We start from the raw sequence: 17,271 nt of genomic DNA, 5'->3' as shown, positions 1-17,271 counted from the left end.
GTAGTAATACTCCCGAGATTGGGAAGATTCAAGGTCTATGGTTTGGCCCGAGTTGGGCTTTGCTGAGGAAGAGAGTGTAAAACGAAAACAAATAACACAAGACATTAATTACACAGTCACAAAAGGGAAGCAGAAAAAACATCTTCAATAGGAATCTAACCATATCTTCATCCAAACTTGATGCCCTCCTTTCTTCAGCCCCCTATCCCCATGGTAAGGTAGACAGATAATACTAATACTATGTATGGGAAATCAGGAACAGCATAAAGGTGAACAACAGAAAAAGAAAAAGAAAAGAAAACCACAATCCATTCGTTAGGTATCCTTACAATCCAGGGATTCTTCTCCCCTTCCCCCTCTCTTATCCCCCTTTACCCACCCACAACCACAATCATCCATCCATGATTTCCATTCTGCTTTGCCAAAAAAACAAAAAAGAAAAGAAAAAAAAAACGAAAAAAAAACGAGAGCGAAAAAAATTGAAACACCGACACAAGGAAATCCCAGATGAAACAAAAAGACCCAAAAACGCCAGGAATGGTAATGGTCGCTTTTCCCCCAAAAGAAATCTCAGTACCAAGCCCAGACCGGATAGAAATAAACAGGAAAAAACAAAACGAATGAATGGTATGACCGGAACGCCGAATGTGCTTCTGCTCATCTATGACTATGCCGTTTGTCCCCAAGAGGAAAACCAAACAAAAACAGCAGGTCGTGAGCCGGTATTAATACATTATTAAATGTCCTATAATCCAGGCTTTTGGGCTATGTGCGTATGTGTCGTCCATTGTCGAAGCTGGAACTTGTGTCGACAAGGTTGGGAATTATGTACTGGATTGGCATGCTCGCAAAGATGAACAGCCAATCAGGGTATCGTCAAAGACAGAGGCTTAACCTCGACTTGTTGGACAGATGGTTGCGGCTTGAGGGACTGGACAGGCTCATCAAGGGCTGGTGGCGGGATCTGAGACTCTTCCACTGCGGGTGCTGGTTTTTCGTCCTTGATCGCCGCCGGGGGTGTTTTGGAGTCGTCCTCGACCACGGCAGGTGGTGTCTTGTCGTCGTCAACCTCCTCGACTTTGTCAAGCGCAGGTGGCGCTTGAGGAACAGGCAGCGTCTCGTCTGCGGGGCGCTGCTCAGGCGTTTTGGGCAGCTCTTTGGCCGCGTCGACAGGTTCGGGAACCTCGGGTACATCTGCAAACTTCTCCGAGATTTCGTGGCTCGGCCTCGGGCTTCTCTCGCCGCGGATGCTAGGCGCAACACTGGAGACTCCTCGGTGAACATGCCCTCCAGGCACGACGCCACCTCCGATGCGGCTCCAGAACATCTGATCTCTCAACCGAACGCTCTCCTCCCAAGCGGCCCGTTCAGCATCCTCGTCCTCGGCACGCCAATGGCCGTCCTTCACAATACGCAAAAACCCGAGGAAATCGCAAGTGGACCGAACCCGACCAAGACAGTATTTGCAAAGGGGATATGCGTTTTGTGCCGAGTCGGACTCGCTGGTGCGGAAACGATGTGTCCGAAGATACTGCTCTTCAGTCCTCTGCTCGCCGCATAGAGAGCATGGGATCAATTCAGGTCTCATGATTCTGCCAAATCTGCCAGTGGTCGTGGACGGCGCGGGCTCAACAACCAATGTTCCTTCCGTCATGGCAGTCAATACGCTCCGGCGAGCGAGCCAAGAAAGGCCAGGCGCGCTGTCCAATCGAAGGGTCGGCTCGATATCCTCCGTCAAGACCCTCTTGTAGAACTTGGTCTCCTTCAAATGGGGCAGGACAGGCGCGGCGGCAGAAGAGGTTGTGCTCACGGTGGAAGCGGGGGTATTTGGCGTCTGCGGCGAGGTCGCCGGCGAGCCGGCGGTGGCATTGGTCGCAAGAGATGTACTGGACAGGTTGCCCGCCGTGACATGGGACGCCACAGACCCGAGACCGAGCCCAAGTGAGACCAATCCAGAGTTTGAAGCATTCGAAGGAGTGCGCTGGGACGAGAGCCGCTTCGATGTTTGGACAAGATCCTTGAAATCCCGGAATGCCGCCAAGTCTGTGCGAAGGACCGGGTGTAGCAGCTGCGTGAAGCTGGTTGGGTATGACGGCGAAAGCGTAGCCGGGAGACTCTGACTATGGGTGTGGTGCGGGTGGTTCACGGTAGCGGGACCATCGCAGTCCTCGAATTTGCTGAAGGTCGGTGACGATGGGCAGGTAGGGGGAGCCTGCTCCTCATTCGCTGCCGTCATCTGCTCCATAACGTTCTTCAGCTGGACCAGCTGTTCCTGTTGCGACCTAAGAATGGCTTCCGTGTCGGCAAGCTGGGATTTCAGCTGATCATTCTTGCGCTGAAGGACTTCCTGTTCTCTTCGAGCCTCCTCTTTGGCCGAGATAACCATCTTGTTAGCCTCTTCAAAGAGAGCAGCCGTCAAGTTCTCCAGTTCCTGCTCAATCTTCTTTTTCTGCTGTTCCACGTCGGCACGCGCCCGCTTCTCCTCCGCCACACGCGCCAGAAGATGGCTCTTTTCGGCCTCGACGGTTTTCCTTCGAACCCAAACGTCCCCTGCCAGCATCTCCCTCTGCTCGGCCACCTGGACTTCCAACTGCCGAACCTGCTCGCGGGCCTTTTCCAATTCCAACCTCGTCGCAGAGAGATTATCGTCCAAAGTCGTCTGGTGGTTGATGGCGTTGATGAGCTTGGTGCTCAAAGTTGCGACCTCCTGGTCGAGATCGGGATGGTGGGGGGCGGCCATGGTTTCGGGGTCTGCAGGGCTCATCGCCCTGCTCCTAGGGTCGGGGATGGTGCTCAAGTCATTCTCGTCATCATGTTCTTGGGGTGAGAAGAGTCGCTGCGGCTGGGGCGTAGAGGGAACAGAACGGGCAATGTCGGCGGTCATGGACGATTCGGCAATAGAATTGGCCCTAGCGTGGCCCGGCGAAGGCTTCGGCGAGGCGGCTCTCAAGATACTAGAGAGCGATCTGTTGTGGGCCACCTTGGGGCGACCGACGGACTGGACGGGCTGATGCGAGGACCAGCCGGCCACCGTAACGAAGCTTTGCCACAGCTTGTTAGTAACGACCATGTGACGCCTTGCGAGGAGCGTTGGGGGTTTATCGAGCGAAGCGCGTTCCCTGTCGTGCACATACTTGTAATCCAGCTTGGGAGATTGGCGAAGGACCACACCAGAAGCTGGCGGGTCCTTGAATCACCAAAAGAAGGCCGCTGCTTCCTCCGTTACTCAATCTCGGGGCCGCACAAGGAAATCGCGTCTGCTACCGGCGGGTGAGACAGCGAGATGAATGTCTGAGGTGTTTTGTCGGACGGTCACGGCCACCGTCAGGCGAGGCATGCGTCGATAAGCAGAGAAGAAGAAAAGAAAAAAAAAGTAACAAACTGAGTATCCTAAGCAGCGCGCTCAAAAAGGAACAGGACAACAGGCAGGTAGTCGATGGCGGGAGGCAGGCTGTGTCCAAAACAAGACGAGGAGGAATCTAGAGATGCAGCAGGAGGAGCAGTCTCCGGGCAGCGAAAGCGGATGCGGGCAGAGAAGGTGATAACCTGCAGCATCAAAGATGTGCAGAGCAGCAACGGCAGGGCACAAGACTCTGAAAAGGAAAAGCGCCCCCAGATTTACAGCCTCTAGACAGGGGTCAGCTCGGCTCCCATTGGACCCTGCCCAGTGCCGGATTGCTTGGAGCGGAGTCCAGACGTGCGAAGAAGGAGCAGAAGCGCTTGTGGATTTTCGAGATTGGATGGGCGAGTCCGATGATATCGCTCAGTTTGGTGCTGGATGGAGGAGGGTCGGAGTCTCCATCCTGCCTATCTGCCTATCTGCCCATCTGCCTATCCTGGGGTTGATTCAATTTGACTCTGGATGCTCGGGAGGGCTCAACAGCAGCTGGCCCGACTGCTGCGGCCGGACGGGCTAGCCAACGCTGACCCGGCCGGAAGAGCCTTTCGGTTGCTGACTGATGATACGCTATGGCGAGCGGCAAACAGCTCAGCAATTGCGGCTTCCCTACGAGGATCCAGCAGCACAGCAAAAGCTGGAGTTGGCCGAGTTCTGGTGTGCCTCTCCCTCTTTGTTCGATGGGCCAACAATTTTTCACTGGCGGATTTGAACAACGTCATCGATCAAGCCAAAGCCGGGATTCTTGTTTGGAATGGCTTTTCTTAAAGGCCCCTGCTATGCGGCTCAGCTGGTCAAAGCGTTTGCTGATGGAGCGGACAGGCGGGTCGGGGTCTGGACTCCATCTCCGGGTCGGGAGCTTTGACACATGGTCCGCTGACGACAAGCTTTGGTCTTTTCGCCGACTCGGGTCCTCGGGGCAGCATCCGGGTCCGTGTGAGTATCAGGCTCAGAGTTTTGTTTTGATGGACAGGAGACGGTAGATGTCCCAATGCCCTCTGACGATCAGTGAATCGCAAAATCCTCCCGCCAAGCGAAAAAGATGTTGGATGCAACATGTGATCTGACAAGCTGGGTTTGCGCACCCGCATCTCGAGTCTCGAACTACATAAACCACAAGACTATCACCAAGTGCGGAGAAGTTTGCAGCAGCCTTTACGTGATGGTTTCAAAGCCCCAAGATGCGTACGGGCATAACACCCAAGACGGGAACTTTTCGTCCAAAGACGATCGGATCAGGCAAGACTATGCGACTTCCCCCTCCCAAGGCGGAGAGGAACCAGACAGAAGGTGCCAAAACTACAGCATCTCAACAATCGGCGAAGCAAGAAGCAGCCGGGCCCGAACAGGGTTCCGATCAGCAGGCACATTTGTGCTTGCTGTGCGTTCTGTGATTGCCTGTGATTGCCTGTGCATATGTTTTTGCTGGTTGACACCACAACCAAGTCCGTCATTCGTCCCACCACTGGGCACTATCATATCTCATTCTAAGACCTCAAGGCCCCGTGTTTCTGGCGTCTGTCTTGCCTGCCATGCATATCTGCGATGTGTATGGGATTGGGCCAAGCGGCAAGTGCCTGCTTGACGCATCTTGCCCAGCCCAAGGATACTGTTCCAGGTTTGTGTTGTCTTGGACGCGAAGGTCGTTTGTTGCCGCCATCCAGAGATCTTCATCCTCAACCTCTTACAGATACATACTGAGTATGCATACACAGACGTGGTCTCTATTGCTCAATGCTCAATACTCCTGTTGACAAGTTGACATTTTCGGCACCACCCGTCTGCTTCGGCTATCTCTGCACTACCTATCTCATCGTTGATGCCACACCCTTTCATTCATTCATTCATTCATTCATTCGTTCGTTCTCCCAGAGCATCACTGCCAAGTTGACCTCCACGCCGACTGAAACAGTGGCTGCATAGCAGCTGGGGAATATGGCCCAACGGACGAACACTTGGAGCCACCTTGGCCAAACACTGCCACTCCATCTGTCAAGCGACATTAGTGCGAGTTGCACGGCATGGGATGGGACAGGAGCTGCAACCTGCTGTCACTTTCCCACTGCCACATATCCCAAGATTTCTGTCACAGGTTATGATTGTTGGCTTTGTGATCAGTGATGGGTCAATACGGGCTACAAGGTCTCTCGGCATGTGGTGCTTTTCGGTCATGTTGAAACTTTGCCTCATCTACGGTATTTGAATTTACCTCGCGGAGGAGTCACAAGGACTCAACAACATTAAGCCCTTGGAAGATGCGCAAGTCGACCAAGGTCTCCAAGTGAAAGTTTTCCTCGGAGCCCCAAACAATCTGCTTGGTTAGAAACACGCATGGTCTGGCAAGGCGACACACTGTGTGAGAACTCCAGGCTTGATATCGACAATCTCCGGCCAGAAACTTATACTGTGCAGTTTCAAAGAGCGGTCAACTGAACAATCACCTCCAACGGGAACAGGTCATAGCTATATCAGCTTCTTCTCACATCACATCCCTTGAACCGCCTGCAGGACGGGACAGGAAAGGCTGCCAGCCCTCAAACATCGGCCTCTTCTGGTTGGCTTGAATCGATCACCCCTTGGCCACCATTGATACTAGTTGGCATGCCCGCATACCCCAGCATTTGACGAGCCAACAAGAAGGACAGGAGGCTCGCATGCGCACACCATATGAGGAAGCAGATCGTCGACCGACCGAGCCAGCCTGTTTGTTCTTGGCTCCCGGCTTTATCACCGACAGCTAGATTGCTTCGTCATACGCACGTCGAACTCGAAGGGGTAGTTGGCTCGCGCACTTGGTTTCTGAGCACCGACAGACGCCCGTGATGACCAATGATTTGCGCTAAGAAACGGGTGGGATCTGTCTGTCTTGGGCTCGGGAGAGGGGACCACCCAAGTTCTTAGATTTCTGCGTCCCTTTTCGGACTGCTTCTGGCATGGGGCAATGTTGGGAGACTGCAGCTCCCAGAAATAACGCAAGCAAGGCCTGGAGCCTGGCCCCCTCGGAACAGGTGGTGCACGAACTGCTGGGACCCTGGATCTCTGCGGTAAGCCGCATTGCTGGAGCCCTATCAAAATTTACGGCAAGGCTTAGTTCCCGCTAGATCTGCAGAGTCCGGAGAATAAACACTCACTGTCACTGTCGACGTGACAGCTTCCAGGAAGTTGGAACGATTTCGAGCCAGATTTTCCACCCATTTTATCATCATTTCATTGGCTCGATCCTTTACTTACAATCCTACGAATGAGGAATGAGAATCAGTCAGATCTGACGCCCCTCGACGAGGAAATACGGCACATATCAACGGACTTGGCGCACTCCTGCAAGGCATCGGGTCTCATCCCCCCACCCCCCACAACCGTGAAGTTCGAGTCCTTCCTGCTTCTTGCCTGCCGCTCGGCATTTGCTCACAACGCCCGGGAAATAAGCCGTGCGAAGAGGCTCCCGACGACGAAGTCCAGCATCACACAGCATGGGAGATACACCCGTACCACCCGTACCACCCGTACCACCCGTGCCACCCATACCACTCGTACCACCCGTCTCCCGCTGCCATTTGAGCGCGCCGTTGGGTGTAACGGAAGGCACTTTATGCTGCGATGGAGGCTTTGGAGGCTTCTATACGGCATCTGGAAGAGATAGGAATACGCCATTACTAACAAAATGAAGTTCTATCTCGCCTCGAATTCAAAAATATGGAAGTTTGCAAATGGGTCTCGCCGAACTTCATCTGAAACGGGCTGAAAGGCGTGGGATGGGAGGTCGCCGTCCTTTTTCACACAGTGCTGGCGGTGTCCAGAGCTGCTTCGGAAAGCTTTGGTCTTTTTTCCGAGCAGATATTCCAACACCGACAAAACAGTTTTGTATGGCTGCGAGAGACCCGATTGGGGATGCCTCAGAGACTGTCCCCCCACGTGGAGCTAGTCCTAGTTTTGAGGGGGTGAAGGGAGCAAATGTCCCGGGATCACGATCGACCTCTTGCAGGGAATTACTTCAAAGTTGGTAGACGCTGGGCCGAGGGGCTACAAGTCGAGTACTCAAGCATGGACTCGGTCTCCCTGACATCTCGTTGGTTGACAGTGCAGATGGGCGACAGCTGGCTGCAATTCAGCAGGCCGAGATGGATCTTCCTGTACCTGTTACAGGTATAAAGATGAGAGCTTTTCCCTGATGCTGCCCAGTCTTCGGTCGTCCTGTCGAGCTTTCATCTGCATCCTGATCTCCACAAACATACCTTTTAGGATTGGACTCGAGAACAATGGCCGACACGAGTGCATATCCCGTCCCTCCACTCGCCGGGGACACCCACGGATACTGGTTGGTAAGTTTTCACTGGGCTATCCCCTTCCACATTGGGGTTCTTGCCCTGATAGTTGTCTTGCTGACTTGGAATAGGAAACACGGCCTCATGATGAGTCTCTGGACTCTAGGAATGTCGTGGATTTCCCCCGTCCCTTGAATCTTCCGGCTGATCTTAGCGTTCTCACAGCCGGAACTTCCGACTACGCTGGTTCGTACATCATGTGGCCTCCCGGCCATCCCAACTCTCCCACGTCCTGGAATGACTGGGTCGCGAGGGAGCATGATTGCTACGAATGCCGGCGCAATTCACTCGGGAGTCAGGGTCAACAACCCGAAGGCACCCAACAGCTTCCCCAGGGCACTGTGGCACCGCTCATGGAGATGCTTCACCCGTCGTTCTTCGCTTCCCAGCCGGATGCCTTTTCAATCATCCACGCCCCGTTCCCCGAGACGACATACTCCTCTCCAGCTGTTCAGAACAATATCGGTGGAATAGTCTCCCAGCTGCCCAGTCCGCAGCAACACCCACCTCCAGAGGTTCAAGCACTGCCCGTAGCAGCTTTCTTCCAGCCATCGGCTCCTGACTACAGCCGCCAAGCCTTTCAGCCAACGCGACACAACCCGGCTCAGCAGCACCACCAACCTCACACCATTGCAGACATGCAGCAGGTAATCACACCCCAATATGACAGTTTGGCCAGCATCGATATCAATCCTCACCCAGACCCTCACTACCCAACCGCCACCCCGTTCAACTCTCCCACCACCACCACCTTCACTACAGACCCCTTTCTCTCCGACCTCCTCCCAGCCCCAGTCCCCATCTCTCTCGACAACAACGCCCCCCAACACCCCGTACCGAGCCCCCCTATAGCCCACGCCCCCCCCAACGCGGAGGAACGCTACCAGTACGCCCACCTCCTCCCCTCCGGCCAGGTCTGCAGCGCCGAGTCCCCCCGCCACCGGGAACTAGACCGCCACATCGACACGCTCCACTTCCAGTCCACGCGCACCACCTGCCACGACTGCAAGCCCTCACAGACGTAGTAAGTTTTTCTCTCTTGTCCCCCTGTCGACAAGGGGTGAGTATTGAGCAACAGAACAACAACAGCAGCCGACCCGACTGCTGGCGCCGCCACTGGAAGAGGACGCACGCGGTGAGATTTATCGAGGAGAAAGGGGATCTGTTTTTCGTGGGGTTGCTGGAGCGGCAACAAGAGCGGGCTGGTGACGGACAAGCAGGAACGGGGCAGCAAAAGGGGGAGGTGGCGTGGACGAGGAAGAAGGTGAGGAGGTATGGTAATGGGCCGGGGGTGGTGACGATAATGGGGGGGGATAATGGCGAGTTGACCGAAGAGGAGGAGATTGCGTTGGACGTGTGGGAGGCGATGAAGAAGAACGGGAGGCAGGGGCCGTTGTTTGAGGAGAGGAAGAGGGCTATGAGGTGGTACATGAGGGAGGGGAGGAGCTGATTCCGGGGCGGGTAGACTTGGGGTTTTTGGGGGACAGGTTACCCTGATAGATGTGTTTTGATGCCCCGCAGAAACAAAAGCTTGCTAGGCTTTTGTTGGCGTTTTTAAATGTCAGGCTTTTTGTTTGCGCACCCTCTCAAACAGAGCTCCCTACCCAGCACCGGCAGCGGCGCTGCCCCCACCCAACCTCTTTAAAAGTCCTGCACCCCCGTCTCCCCCGTCAGCACCCTCCCCCCTCCTTCACCCTCACTGTCAGCCCACCCCGGTTCCTCCCCCTCGATCCACTCCTCCTCCCTCTCCCTCCGCTCCAGCTCGTCAAGCTCGTCCCTGTCGTCGACCTCGTCGTACTCAAAATCCTCATCCTCACCCCTCACGAACCGATCCCTTAGAAACTCCCTCCACCTCTCCTCCCCCTCCTCTTTTGTCTCCGGCGGGGGTAGCAACTCGGCGCTGAAGGAGGTGAAGCTCGTCCCCGCGGCTTCTACCTTGCCCCCCCTCCCTCTCCCAGCCTGCGACACACCCGCCGCCGCCGCCGCCCCGTTCTCCCCGATTTCATCCCCGGCCGGTTTCTCCCACGAGAGCTTTGCCAACCGTTCCTCGCCCCGAAGGAGGGACCCCTCGAGGACGCGGGCGTACCCTTTGGACTTGGAGTCTGCTTCCCGCTCCCGGGGGGTGAGGAAGCGGCGGATCAGGTGGTCGTGGAGGAGGGGGTCCGAGAGCTCGTGGTCTGGCCGGTCGAAATAGGACGGGTTTCTGCTCAGGTACTCCCGCCGGCGGTTTTGGACTCTGAGGCGGGTGAGCTCGGATGGGGATCTTTGGGGTCGGGGGCGGGGTCGGGGTCGGGAGTGGACATCTTCTAGTCCCATTTCATCTTGGGTATTGTTCTGAGTGGGGTTGCTTGATGGTGGTGATATCGGGGCCATGATGTCTGTTTTTGTAAAGTGGTTTTGAGTTTTGGGGGAGGGTGGGGGGGGCGCGATGGTGTGCGACAACAATGGCTATTGAGTTGCAGGTGATGATGGCGATGGTGAGAACTAAATCAGAGCGCTGGAGAGCAGGATAATTAGCGGTTCGGAAATGTGGGGTTGGCGGCTTAAGTGCTGTATTTGCCACTCTTTCAGCAGTTGTCAAACATTCTGACTTTGTATATTTATTGCCTTCTCACCTCTCGATTCTCGATTTCAAGACGAGGATTGTGTGTCCACAGCGTGTCCAAATAAGTAACAAATTGGACCATTTCACGTTGCTTACTGGCTTGCTAAGCGGTGAGGCTATTTCCATAGACTAAAACCAGGGAAACAAGACGTAGCGGTGATCAAAGTAAATACTGTCAAGAAACAAAAAAGAAGACCAGATTAGATATTGACTTGGTAGCTTTTTTACCCAAAGAATAAACAAGAACGCTCATCAACACAAAGAAAAAAGAAATAGATCGTCTGCTGATCTCGTCATCACCAAAAAAATTACCCCAAACAAATGAATAAACATATCCACACATGTATATGTACCATTCCAGACATTACAACGACATCCCATCACTCACTCACTCACTCCCACTCCTGGAACTCCCCATAAGGATTCCACTCCTGCCCCGGATAACTCGTCGCGCTCATCTGCACCTTCTCATCCTCCTTCTTCTTCCCAGCATTCATCATCTCATCATCAAACACCGGAATCTTCTCCTCCATCACCATCCTCTCCTGCGCGATCCTCTCCTCCTCGGCCTTCTTCTTTGCCCGTTCAAAAATAGCAATGTTTTCTCTTGCGACTGCCCCGGTTTGTGTTGTCTTGTTGCTTGGTGAAGCAGGCTTGAGTGTCGCGACAGTAGCAGAGGCGATGATGGGCGATTCAACATCGGACAGGTCGTCATCGGAGTCGTGATCAACGGCCGGGGGAGAGTTGGAACGGGGCCGTGGTTCAGCCGGGGGCTTGAGCTCGAGTTTGGGACGAGTGGTGTCGTGGGATGGGCCGGCAGACTTGGTTTCGGTGGGCTCGGAGATGATTATGGTGTTTTCGGCCTCCATAGGGGAAGAGCGAGTCTGAACAGGCGACTGGCGCTGCTGTTCCTCTTGTTGTTGCGGTGTCTGTGGCTGAGGTGGAGGTGAGGCTCGCTGCTGCTGCTGCTGCTGAGACTCAGGTTGTTGTTTCGGCTGCTCTTGGGGAGCAAACTGCGAGTTGCGCGGAGTAGCATCGTAAATATTGTCATCTGGCACACGACTCGGTGACTGCAGGTGCTGAACCGGAGCAGAAGGGCCTTGTATGATTGGTTCTGGGCTGACGGTTCTCGAATCCTGAGGCGGACTGACAGTTCTTGACCCCTGAGAAACGATGCTGGCGCCTGCAATATGAATCGGAACAACCGTGCTTGGTGCCTGTCGATCCGGGCTCCTTGGCGGTAGGAACTGGCTGCCATTAGGAGGGGAGGGCGACTGCTTAGACTGCATGTACCGCTGCTGCGAGGGGAGAGAAGCAAGTCCGTTGCCGGCGGAGAACTGGCGCTGGTGAGTGGCGCTGCCGTTTTGCGGCGGACTGACCTTTCGCTTGAGGGGACTTGGCTGCGCAGAGGGCAAAGTGTCGCTGTCCCGGCTGTCGAAACGAGCTGGTTCTGGCCGAGGTTGCACTTGTCTCTCAGGAGGCGAGACGTTAGGCGACGGTGCCTGAGGCGCAGCTGTCCGCACAGAGGATTGAGGTGACACCTCTATTTGGCGGGGAACAGCGGTCAAAGTACTTGCCGGGTGAGACTGCGCTGGTTGCTGCACTGGAGGAGGTGGCTGAGCTGGCTGAGCAGTTTGCGGGGGGTGAGTCTGTTGCGTGGGTTGGGCCTCCGGAGAAGGAACCCGCTCACGCAGAGACGGTTGACTGTTGAATACTGGAGGCTGCTGTAGAGCAGGGGCAGCACTGGCAGGTGGGGGTGCTGGAGGTTGAACCGGAACTGGTGAAGGTGCTTGGACATGAACGTGACCCTGAGACGCGGGAGAAGGATCACGAGCGTTGACGGGGGCCGAAGAATTCGAGGGCTGGGGTGAAGCACCTTGAGCTCCATTGACCTGCTGAGAATTCACTTGACCAGGGACGGCTCCAGGCGGGACTTGAGTTGGCATCCCTCCTGGCTGTACCCATTGCTGGGGATAGCCCGCTGGAATCATCTGCCCTTGAGGCATACCATACAACCCGATAGGTGTAGGGCCAACATAGAACCCAACAGGCCCAGGAGCCACACGTCCCTCGCCATGAACATACCCATACGAGGCAGGAATAGGGACCCTCTCGTACTTTGGCTCGGTGGGAGGCGGACCAGGGCGAGGATCTTGCTGCTGGGATGGCGGCGATGGTTGGACTGTTGGCACAGTCCCTTGCTGTCTCTGGAATTGAGGCTGATTTTGGTATGGATGCTGACCAGCAGGACCAGTTTGCTGGGGCCTTTGTTCCTGAGTGGACGCACCAGCTGGAGGCTGTTGTTGTGGCTGCGGCTGGGCTTGAACTCCCACCTGATGAGGCGCGAAAGGCTGGGATTTCTGGCCTTGAGAAGATTGCCCGGCCAAGAACGGTTGGCCACCCATGGGCGGCAGAGCGTTGGGTGAATGAATCTCCGTCTGCTTCGTCCCCTTTTTGAAAGCACCGAGGAACCCCGAGAGATTGCCACCCTTCTCCTTCTCGCCCTTTTCTGGCTTCGGTGCCGACGGCCCGGTTGCCTTGCTGCCCTTGAAGAGTTTCGAAATTGTGCTTTGTTCCTTTTCCTTCTGGTGAAACTGAGGAATCACAGGGTTGCCGTTCGGACGAGGACCCGGACCGAACGGTGCGCGGTTGGGCTGAGGACCACTTTGGGCCGATCCCCAAGTGGGCTGAGTGCTAATCCCTTGGAGAGGTGCCTGACCTTGTTGAACTTGAGAGGACTGAAGGCTAGACTGGTAAGAGTGTCCGCTCGGGGGGCGAGGCCCAGCTCCTGGTCCCTGACTTAGTCCCTGAGGATGCATGTGGATAGAGGGCGTCTCAACGGTTGGCGAAACAGCAGAGATCGACTGTCTTGACGGGGCTCTGCTATCTTGATCCGGCAGCTGAACTCCGGCAGAAGGGTGGAACGGGGATGGTCCAGCACCTCGCGTTTCTTGTTGGAAGCTAGGTCCCGACACCCCGAATTGTGTCGGGCCCTGTCCTTGATAACCGGCAGGAGGACTTCCGGGAGGAGCAGATTGATCGTTATTCAACCCCTCCGAGGCGTTCAGAGGCTTGCGCGTGGGGTTTTGGGTTGGACTGAACCGAGAGCCCTGTCCGTAGCTCTGAGCTGGAGGCTGGCGAACTGCAACAGCTTGCTGAACAGTGAAACTAGCAGGCGAGTCGTTCAGATGCCGTCCTTGCTCAACGGCAGCCTGAGAAACAGGTTGCGATTTGCTCGAGACGGGAGACTCAAAGGCGGAGCCAGCAGGGGTTGGGTCGAGCAATTTGGTTGGCTGGTGTAACTGAGCATTCTGCAAGTAAGGCGTAGTTTCTTGCTCTTGTTGGCGGCTGACGGTAGATAGATTCTCTGCCTGACCATGCTGAAACGACAGCTGACTCTGACTTTGCTGAGGAAGCGGCGGCGGTCGATGTGCGATAAACTCATCATCTAGCTGACCGTTATCAGAGGGCTGAGAGACAGGTAGCGTTTGGCCTGGCGATCCCGGACCTCCTCTCCCGAATTGGGACTGGAATAGTTGCTGGTTAGCCGCAGTGGAAGGGCGTCCATCTGGACCCAATGCTGGGCTCATGCCATATTGCTGTTGTCCTCCCCGCCCCGGCGAAAAGGGAATTGGTTGCCCCGGGGGGATTGGCAGCGAGACAGCAGGAGGACCATCCTTGGGCTTGGAGTCAGCTCGGTTGCGTAGGAATCCAAACATGCCACCACTGGGCTTCCGGGTCTGGTCGTATTGCGCAAAGCTGCCCTGCTGTTGTTGCTGGGCTTGTTGCTGTCGTTGCCCCTGTTGCTGTTGTGGTGACTGCTGATCCTGGGCGCCCGGAGGTGGCAGCGCATGACCTGGCTGCCGTAAACCGGTGACAGTTCGCTCAGGTCCAGAGTACAGATTGAAAGAACCGGGCTGCGGGCCAGCTCCCGCCGGAGGGGTGGGACCCTGAGGGTGCTGACCTTGTCCTTGGGCCTGTCCCTGAATCTGACCCGGTGACTGTCCCTGGAACTGCCCCTGAACCGGCCCCTGAGGTGTCCTTGGAACCTCCCCTTGAGGGATGCCTGGCAATGGACCGGGAGGTGGCCCCTGGAGGAACGACGCCGGAGGTGGCCCCTGGTTCATGCCCTGAAACTGGGCCTGTGCCTGAGGGGGTGATGTCTTGATAGTGAATGACGGCGAATGCTTGTGCCCCTCTGATCGATGGAAGACATTCTTAAGAGCAGAGAAGCGCTTCTTCGGCGGTCCACCGATGCTTCCAGCTGGCTGGTTTTCCGTGGCATTGGTCGACGTGGAAGTTCTCGACATGTCAGGCCTCATCGAGTTCGGCTGCTGAGGTCCGGATGGTTGTGTGGCACCGATGCCGAAGAAAGTAGTCAGCTTCCGGCCCGGTGGCGCAAACTGCGATGGCGGAGGCGGGACACGTTCACCCATGGGCGTGCCCGGGCCATGCGCAATCATACTATCGTTGTCGGCCGCCCTTCCCCCAAATGGACCGATTGGGTTTGGTAAGTCGCCCTCGTCATCGCTTGAGTCAGAGACGACGTCGTTGCCAACCCCCTGATATCGCGGAGTACCGTCACCGTCCCGGCGCTCGACTGGACCGCCCGTGGCTAATCTGTCTCTGAGTCCTGAGTACACGCCCGAGTTGCGCTTGATACGCCCATCTTCAGTAACCGTGATCCCAGGAGTGCCGGAGCCTGGCGGTGATACATTATTCTTTTGCTGCTGGTTCTCCTGGTCGGACCCCTGCGGGATGACAGGGCTTTGATGAATAGTCGGGAGAGCAGGAAGAGGTTGCGTTGGGTGAGCTCTTTGGCTTGGTAACCCGTTGTAGTGCTGCTGATCCCTAAAAGCCGGATGTGTTTGCTGAGATGGCTGGGAAGCCTGTGGTTTTGGTCTTTGCGAGGATTGCCCTCCAGAAACAGGGCCGCCGGTCTCCTTGTCAAATCCGTAGTATGGTTGCTGCTGTTGCTGCGGGGGTGATGGCTGCTGATGAGGCTGCTGCTGCTGCTGCTGCTGCTGCTGTGCTTGTTGCTGTTGCTGCTGGTGCTGTGATGAGGCATTGCTTGGTGAGGAACGATGGCGGCTCGAGGGATGTAGAGGTTCTGCTAGATGTGACTCCTGCGGTACCCAACTCTGAGGCTGAAACCTCTGGGAAAGGTTGCCCGGTAGCATATGAGGAAGCATCGGTCCCTGTCGACCGGAACCATCTGTATATTGCTGTGGGCCCTGCGGGGGCACTCCGTGTGGAGCATTGACGGCAGCTCCCGCAAACCCGCGGGACAGGCCCGGGGATGGTCCTTGTTGACCTTGACCTTGTAGCTGCCATGTTTGTTGCCCTTGAGTAGGGGCCTGGGTTTGCGGACCAGGCGCACCTTGGGTTGGCCGGTAAACAGACTGAACAATCGATTGCTGTTGTGGATGTTGCTGTCCCTGATGACTGGTGTTGGGGTTTTGTTGCGCCGTGCCCGAGTGCTGTTGATGTTGCTGTCCATACTGTTGGAGCTGGTGCTGTTGCTGCTGATGACCGTTACTACTACCCGGACTGTTGTTGTTGTTGTTGTTGTTGTTGTCACCAGAGAATCTTTCAGCGTTCAAGCCAAGCGATGAGCCACGGCGAATGGGCGGTAGACCAACAAAAGACGGAGGCCGCTCTATCCCATTTTGGCCAGAATGCTGCCGATGCTGCTGCTGCTGCTGTTGTTGTTGTAGGTATTGTTGATGCTGTTGGTGATGATGTTGGAGCTGCTGATGCTGCTGATGTTGAAGCTGTTGATGTTGATGTTGCTGCTGGGCGCTGAGATACCCCTGCTGGAAGTTTCCCGGAGGAGGTAGTGGCTTGTAAGCCGGATTGTAGGATGCCATTGTAAGTTCGTGACAGCGTAAAGCGAGTACTTGGTGACGTCGACGATGTGTCGCGAAAGTAACGGTGGGAAAGCCAGCGCGGACGCAAGTGGGAGCTCAGATTTAGTTGTGCGTGGTTTGTGAACCGACTGTGCGACCAGGTTGCAAGTGACTGCCGTCCTCCTTGTGTTGCTTCAAAACTAATTCCCGATCTTGTCGCTAGGTCGCCGGCGCGGCGGCTGCGAGTTGTATTGTCCGATGACTTTTTTTGCTTCGTATCTCTCACCAATTGCTGGTCTATTGCAGGTTGAGCCCAAGCGCCGCTTGTGCCGGTGTTGCGCAGCGCCAAGGACACCACCGGTTTTCTGGGTATGTCTGTGTTGGAGGAGGGCGTTCGGTCGAGCTCCGATTGCAAGACCCGACAATCCGGTACAATTCGATCACCTAGGTAGGGCCTCCGTTGTGGCGGAGGACGGCTTGTGTTGATCGCCGCCCGACCGGAGGTGACTCGGGCACCGTGTATATAGCGTCGCCGCCGTCAGTGTTGGAGCTGAGACGAAGAGGGGAAAAGCAAAAAGCTCAAGCTCAAGCTTGTCTGTCGATCGTCGCATGTGGAGGTGGGGGCTGGTCGCATCAGGGTCCAGGACGCCCACGGTTGTTCGCGATAGCTGGGACCGAGCCCGTTGTCGTTCCCACGGTTGAGCTTGAAACAATGACGACGGTAGCAAAGAGTGCAAAAGAAAAGAAACACGATGCAGAGGAAGACGCGACAGCAGTTTCCTGTTTTTGAGAGGTCGAAATTGCTGGCAGAAGAGGACCCTTGTCTTGGATGCGAGGGTCAGCCCCCGCAGACAGGGGGTCGGCTTCTCCAGGGCCCGAGTTTGTTGCTGCTGATGGGCTGAGATGGCAGCCTGATGCCCTGTGGACCGGTGATGGAGACTTACAGTGAAGTTTCTGTTACTACCGGTCTGCTTTACACTGGCTTGTGTTCTTCTATCACCACTCTTCCCCTTTTGTTTATTGCCGTTTGATGCTGAGATCATGCTGCCTCGCTGGGCTGAGAACCGTAGAGTAAGCATTTCGCAACCATGCTATTTT

General features: G+C 55.7%; 4 protein-coding genes across 4 annotated transcripts; 1 reads left to right on the top strand and 3 right to left on the bottom strand.

Annotated features, from left to right (window-relative positions):
* Positions 1-865: 865 nt before the first annotated feature.
* SEC2 (rab guanine nucleotide exchange factor S2) lies at positions 866-2,884 on the bottom strand (the record flags this gene model as incomplete). Its single annotated transcript, XM_062875395.1, has 1 exon — positions 866-2,884. The coding sequence occupies one exon, from the start codon at positions 2,882-2,884 to the stop codon at positions 866-868; it is 2,019 nt and encodes a 672-aa protein (XP_062738651.1).
* Positions 2,885-7,653: 4,769 nt separating this feature from the next.
* QC761_121116 (uncharacterized protein) lies at positions 7,654-9,169 on the top strand (the record flags this gene model as incomplete). The annotated part of the gene is made up of 3 exons (XM_062875394.1): positions 7,654-7,716; positions 7,791-8,743; positions 8,809-9,169. The coding sequence occupies 3 exons, from the start codon at positions 7,654-7,656 to the stop codon at positions 9,167-9,169; spliced, it is 1,377 nt and encodes a 458-aa protein (XP_062738650.1).
* A 191-nt stretch (positions 9,170-9,360) lies between these two features.
* On the bottom strand, positions 9,361-10,092 carry QC761_121113 (uncharacterized protein; the record flags this gene model as incomplete). The annotated part of the gene is made up of 1 exon (XM_062875393.1): positions 9,361-10,092. The coding sequence occupies one exon, from the start codon at positions 10,090-10,092 to the stop codon at positions 9,361-9,363; it is 732 nt and encodes a 243-aa protein (XP_062738649.1).
* A 624-nt stretch (positions 10,093-10,716) lies between these two features.
* Positions 10,717-16,194, bottom strand: QC761_121110 (uncharacterized protein; the record flags this gene model as incomplete). The annotated part of the gene is made up of 1 exon (XM_062875392.1): positions 10,717-16,194. One exon carries the CDS (start codon positions 16,192-16,194, stop codon positions 10,717-10,719), a length of 5,478 nt encoding a protein of 1,825 aa, XP_062738648.1.
* Between the last annotated feature and the right edge of the window lie 1,077 nt (positions 16,195-17,271).

This window comes from Podospora bellae-mahoneyi, assembly GCF_035222275.1.
Source record: "Podospora bellae-mahoneyi strain CBS 112042 chromosome 1 map unlocalized CBS112042p_1, whole genome shotgun sequence".
Classification (NCBI taxonomy): Eukaryota; Fungi; Ascomycota; class Sordariomycetes; order Sordariales; family Podosporaceae; genus Podospora; species Podospora bellae-mahoneyi.
Note: the sequence above shows the minus strand (reverse complement) of the source record. Positions and strands in the feature narration are given on the sequence as shown.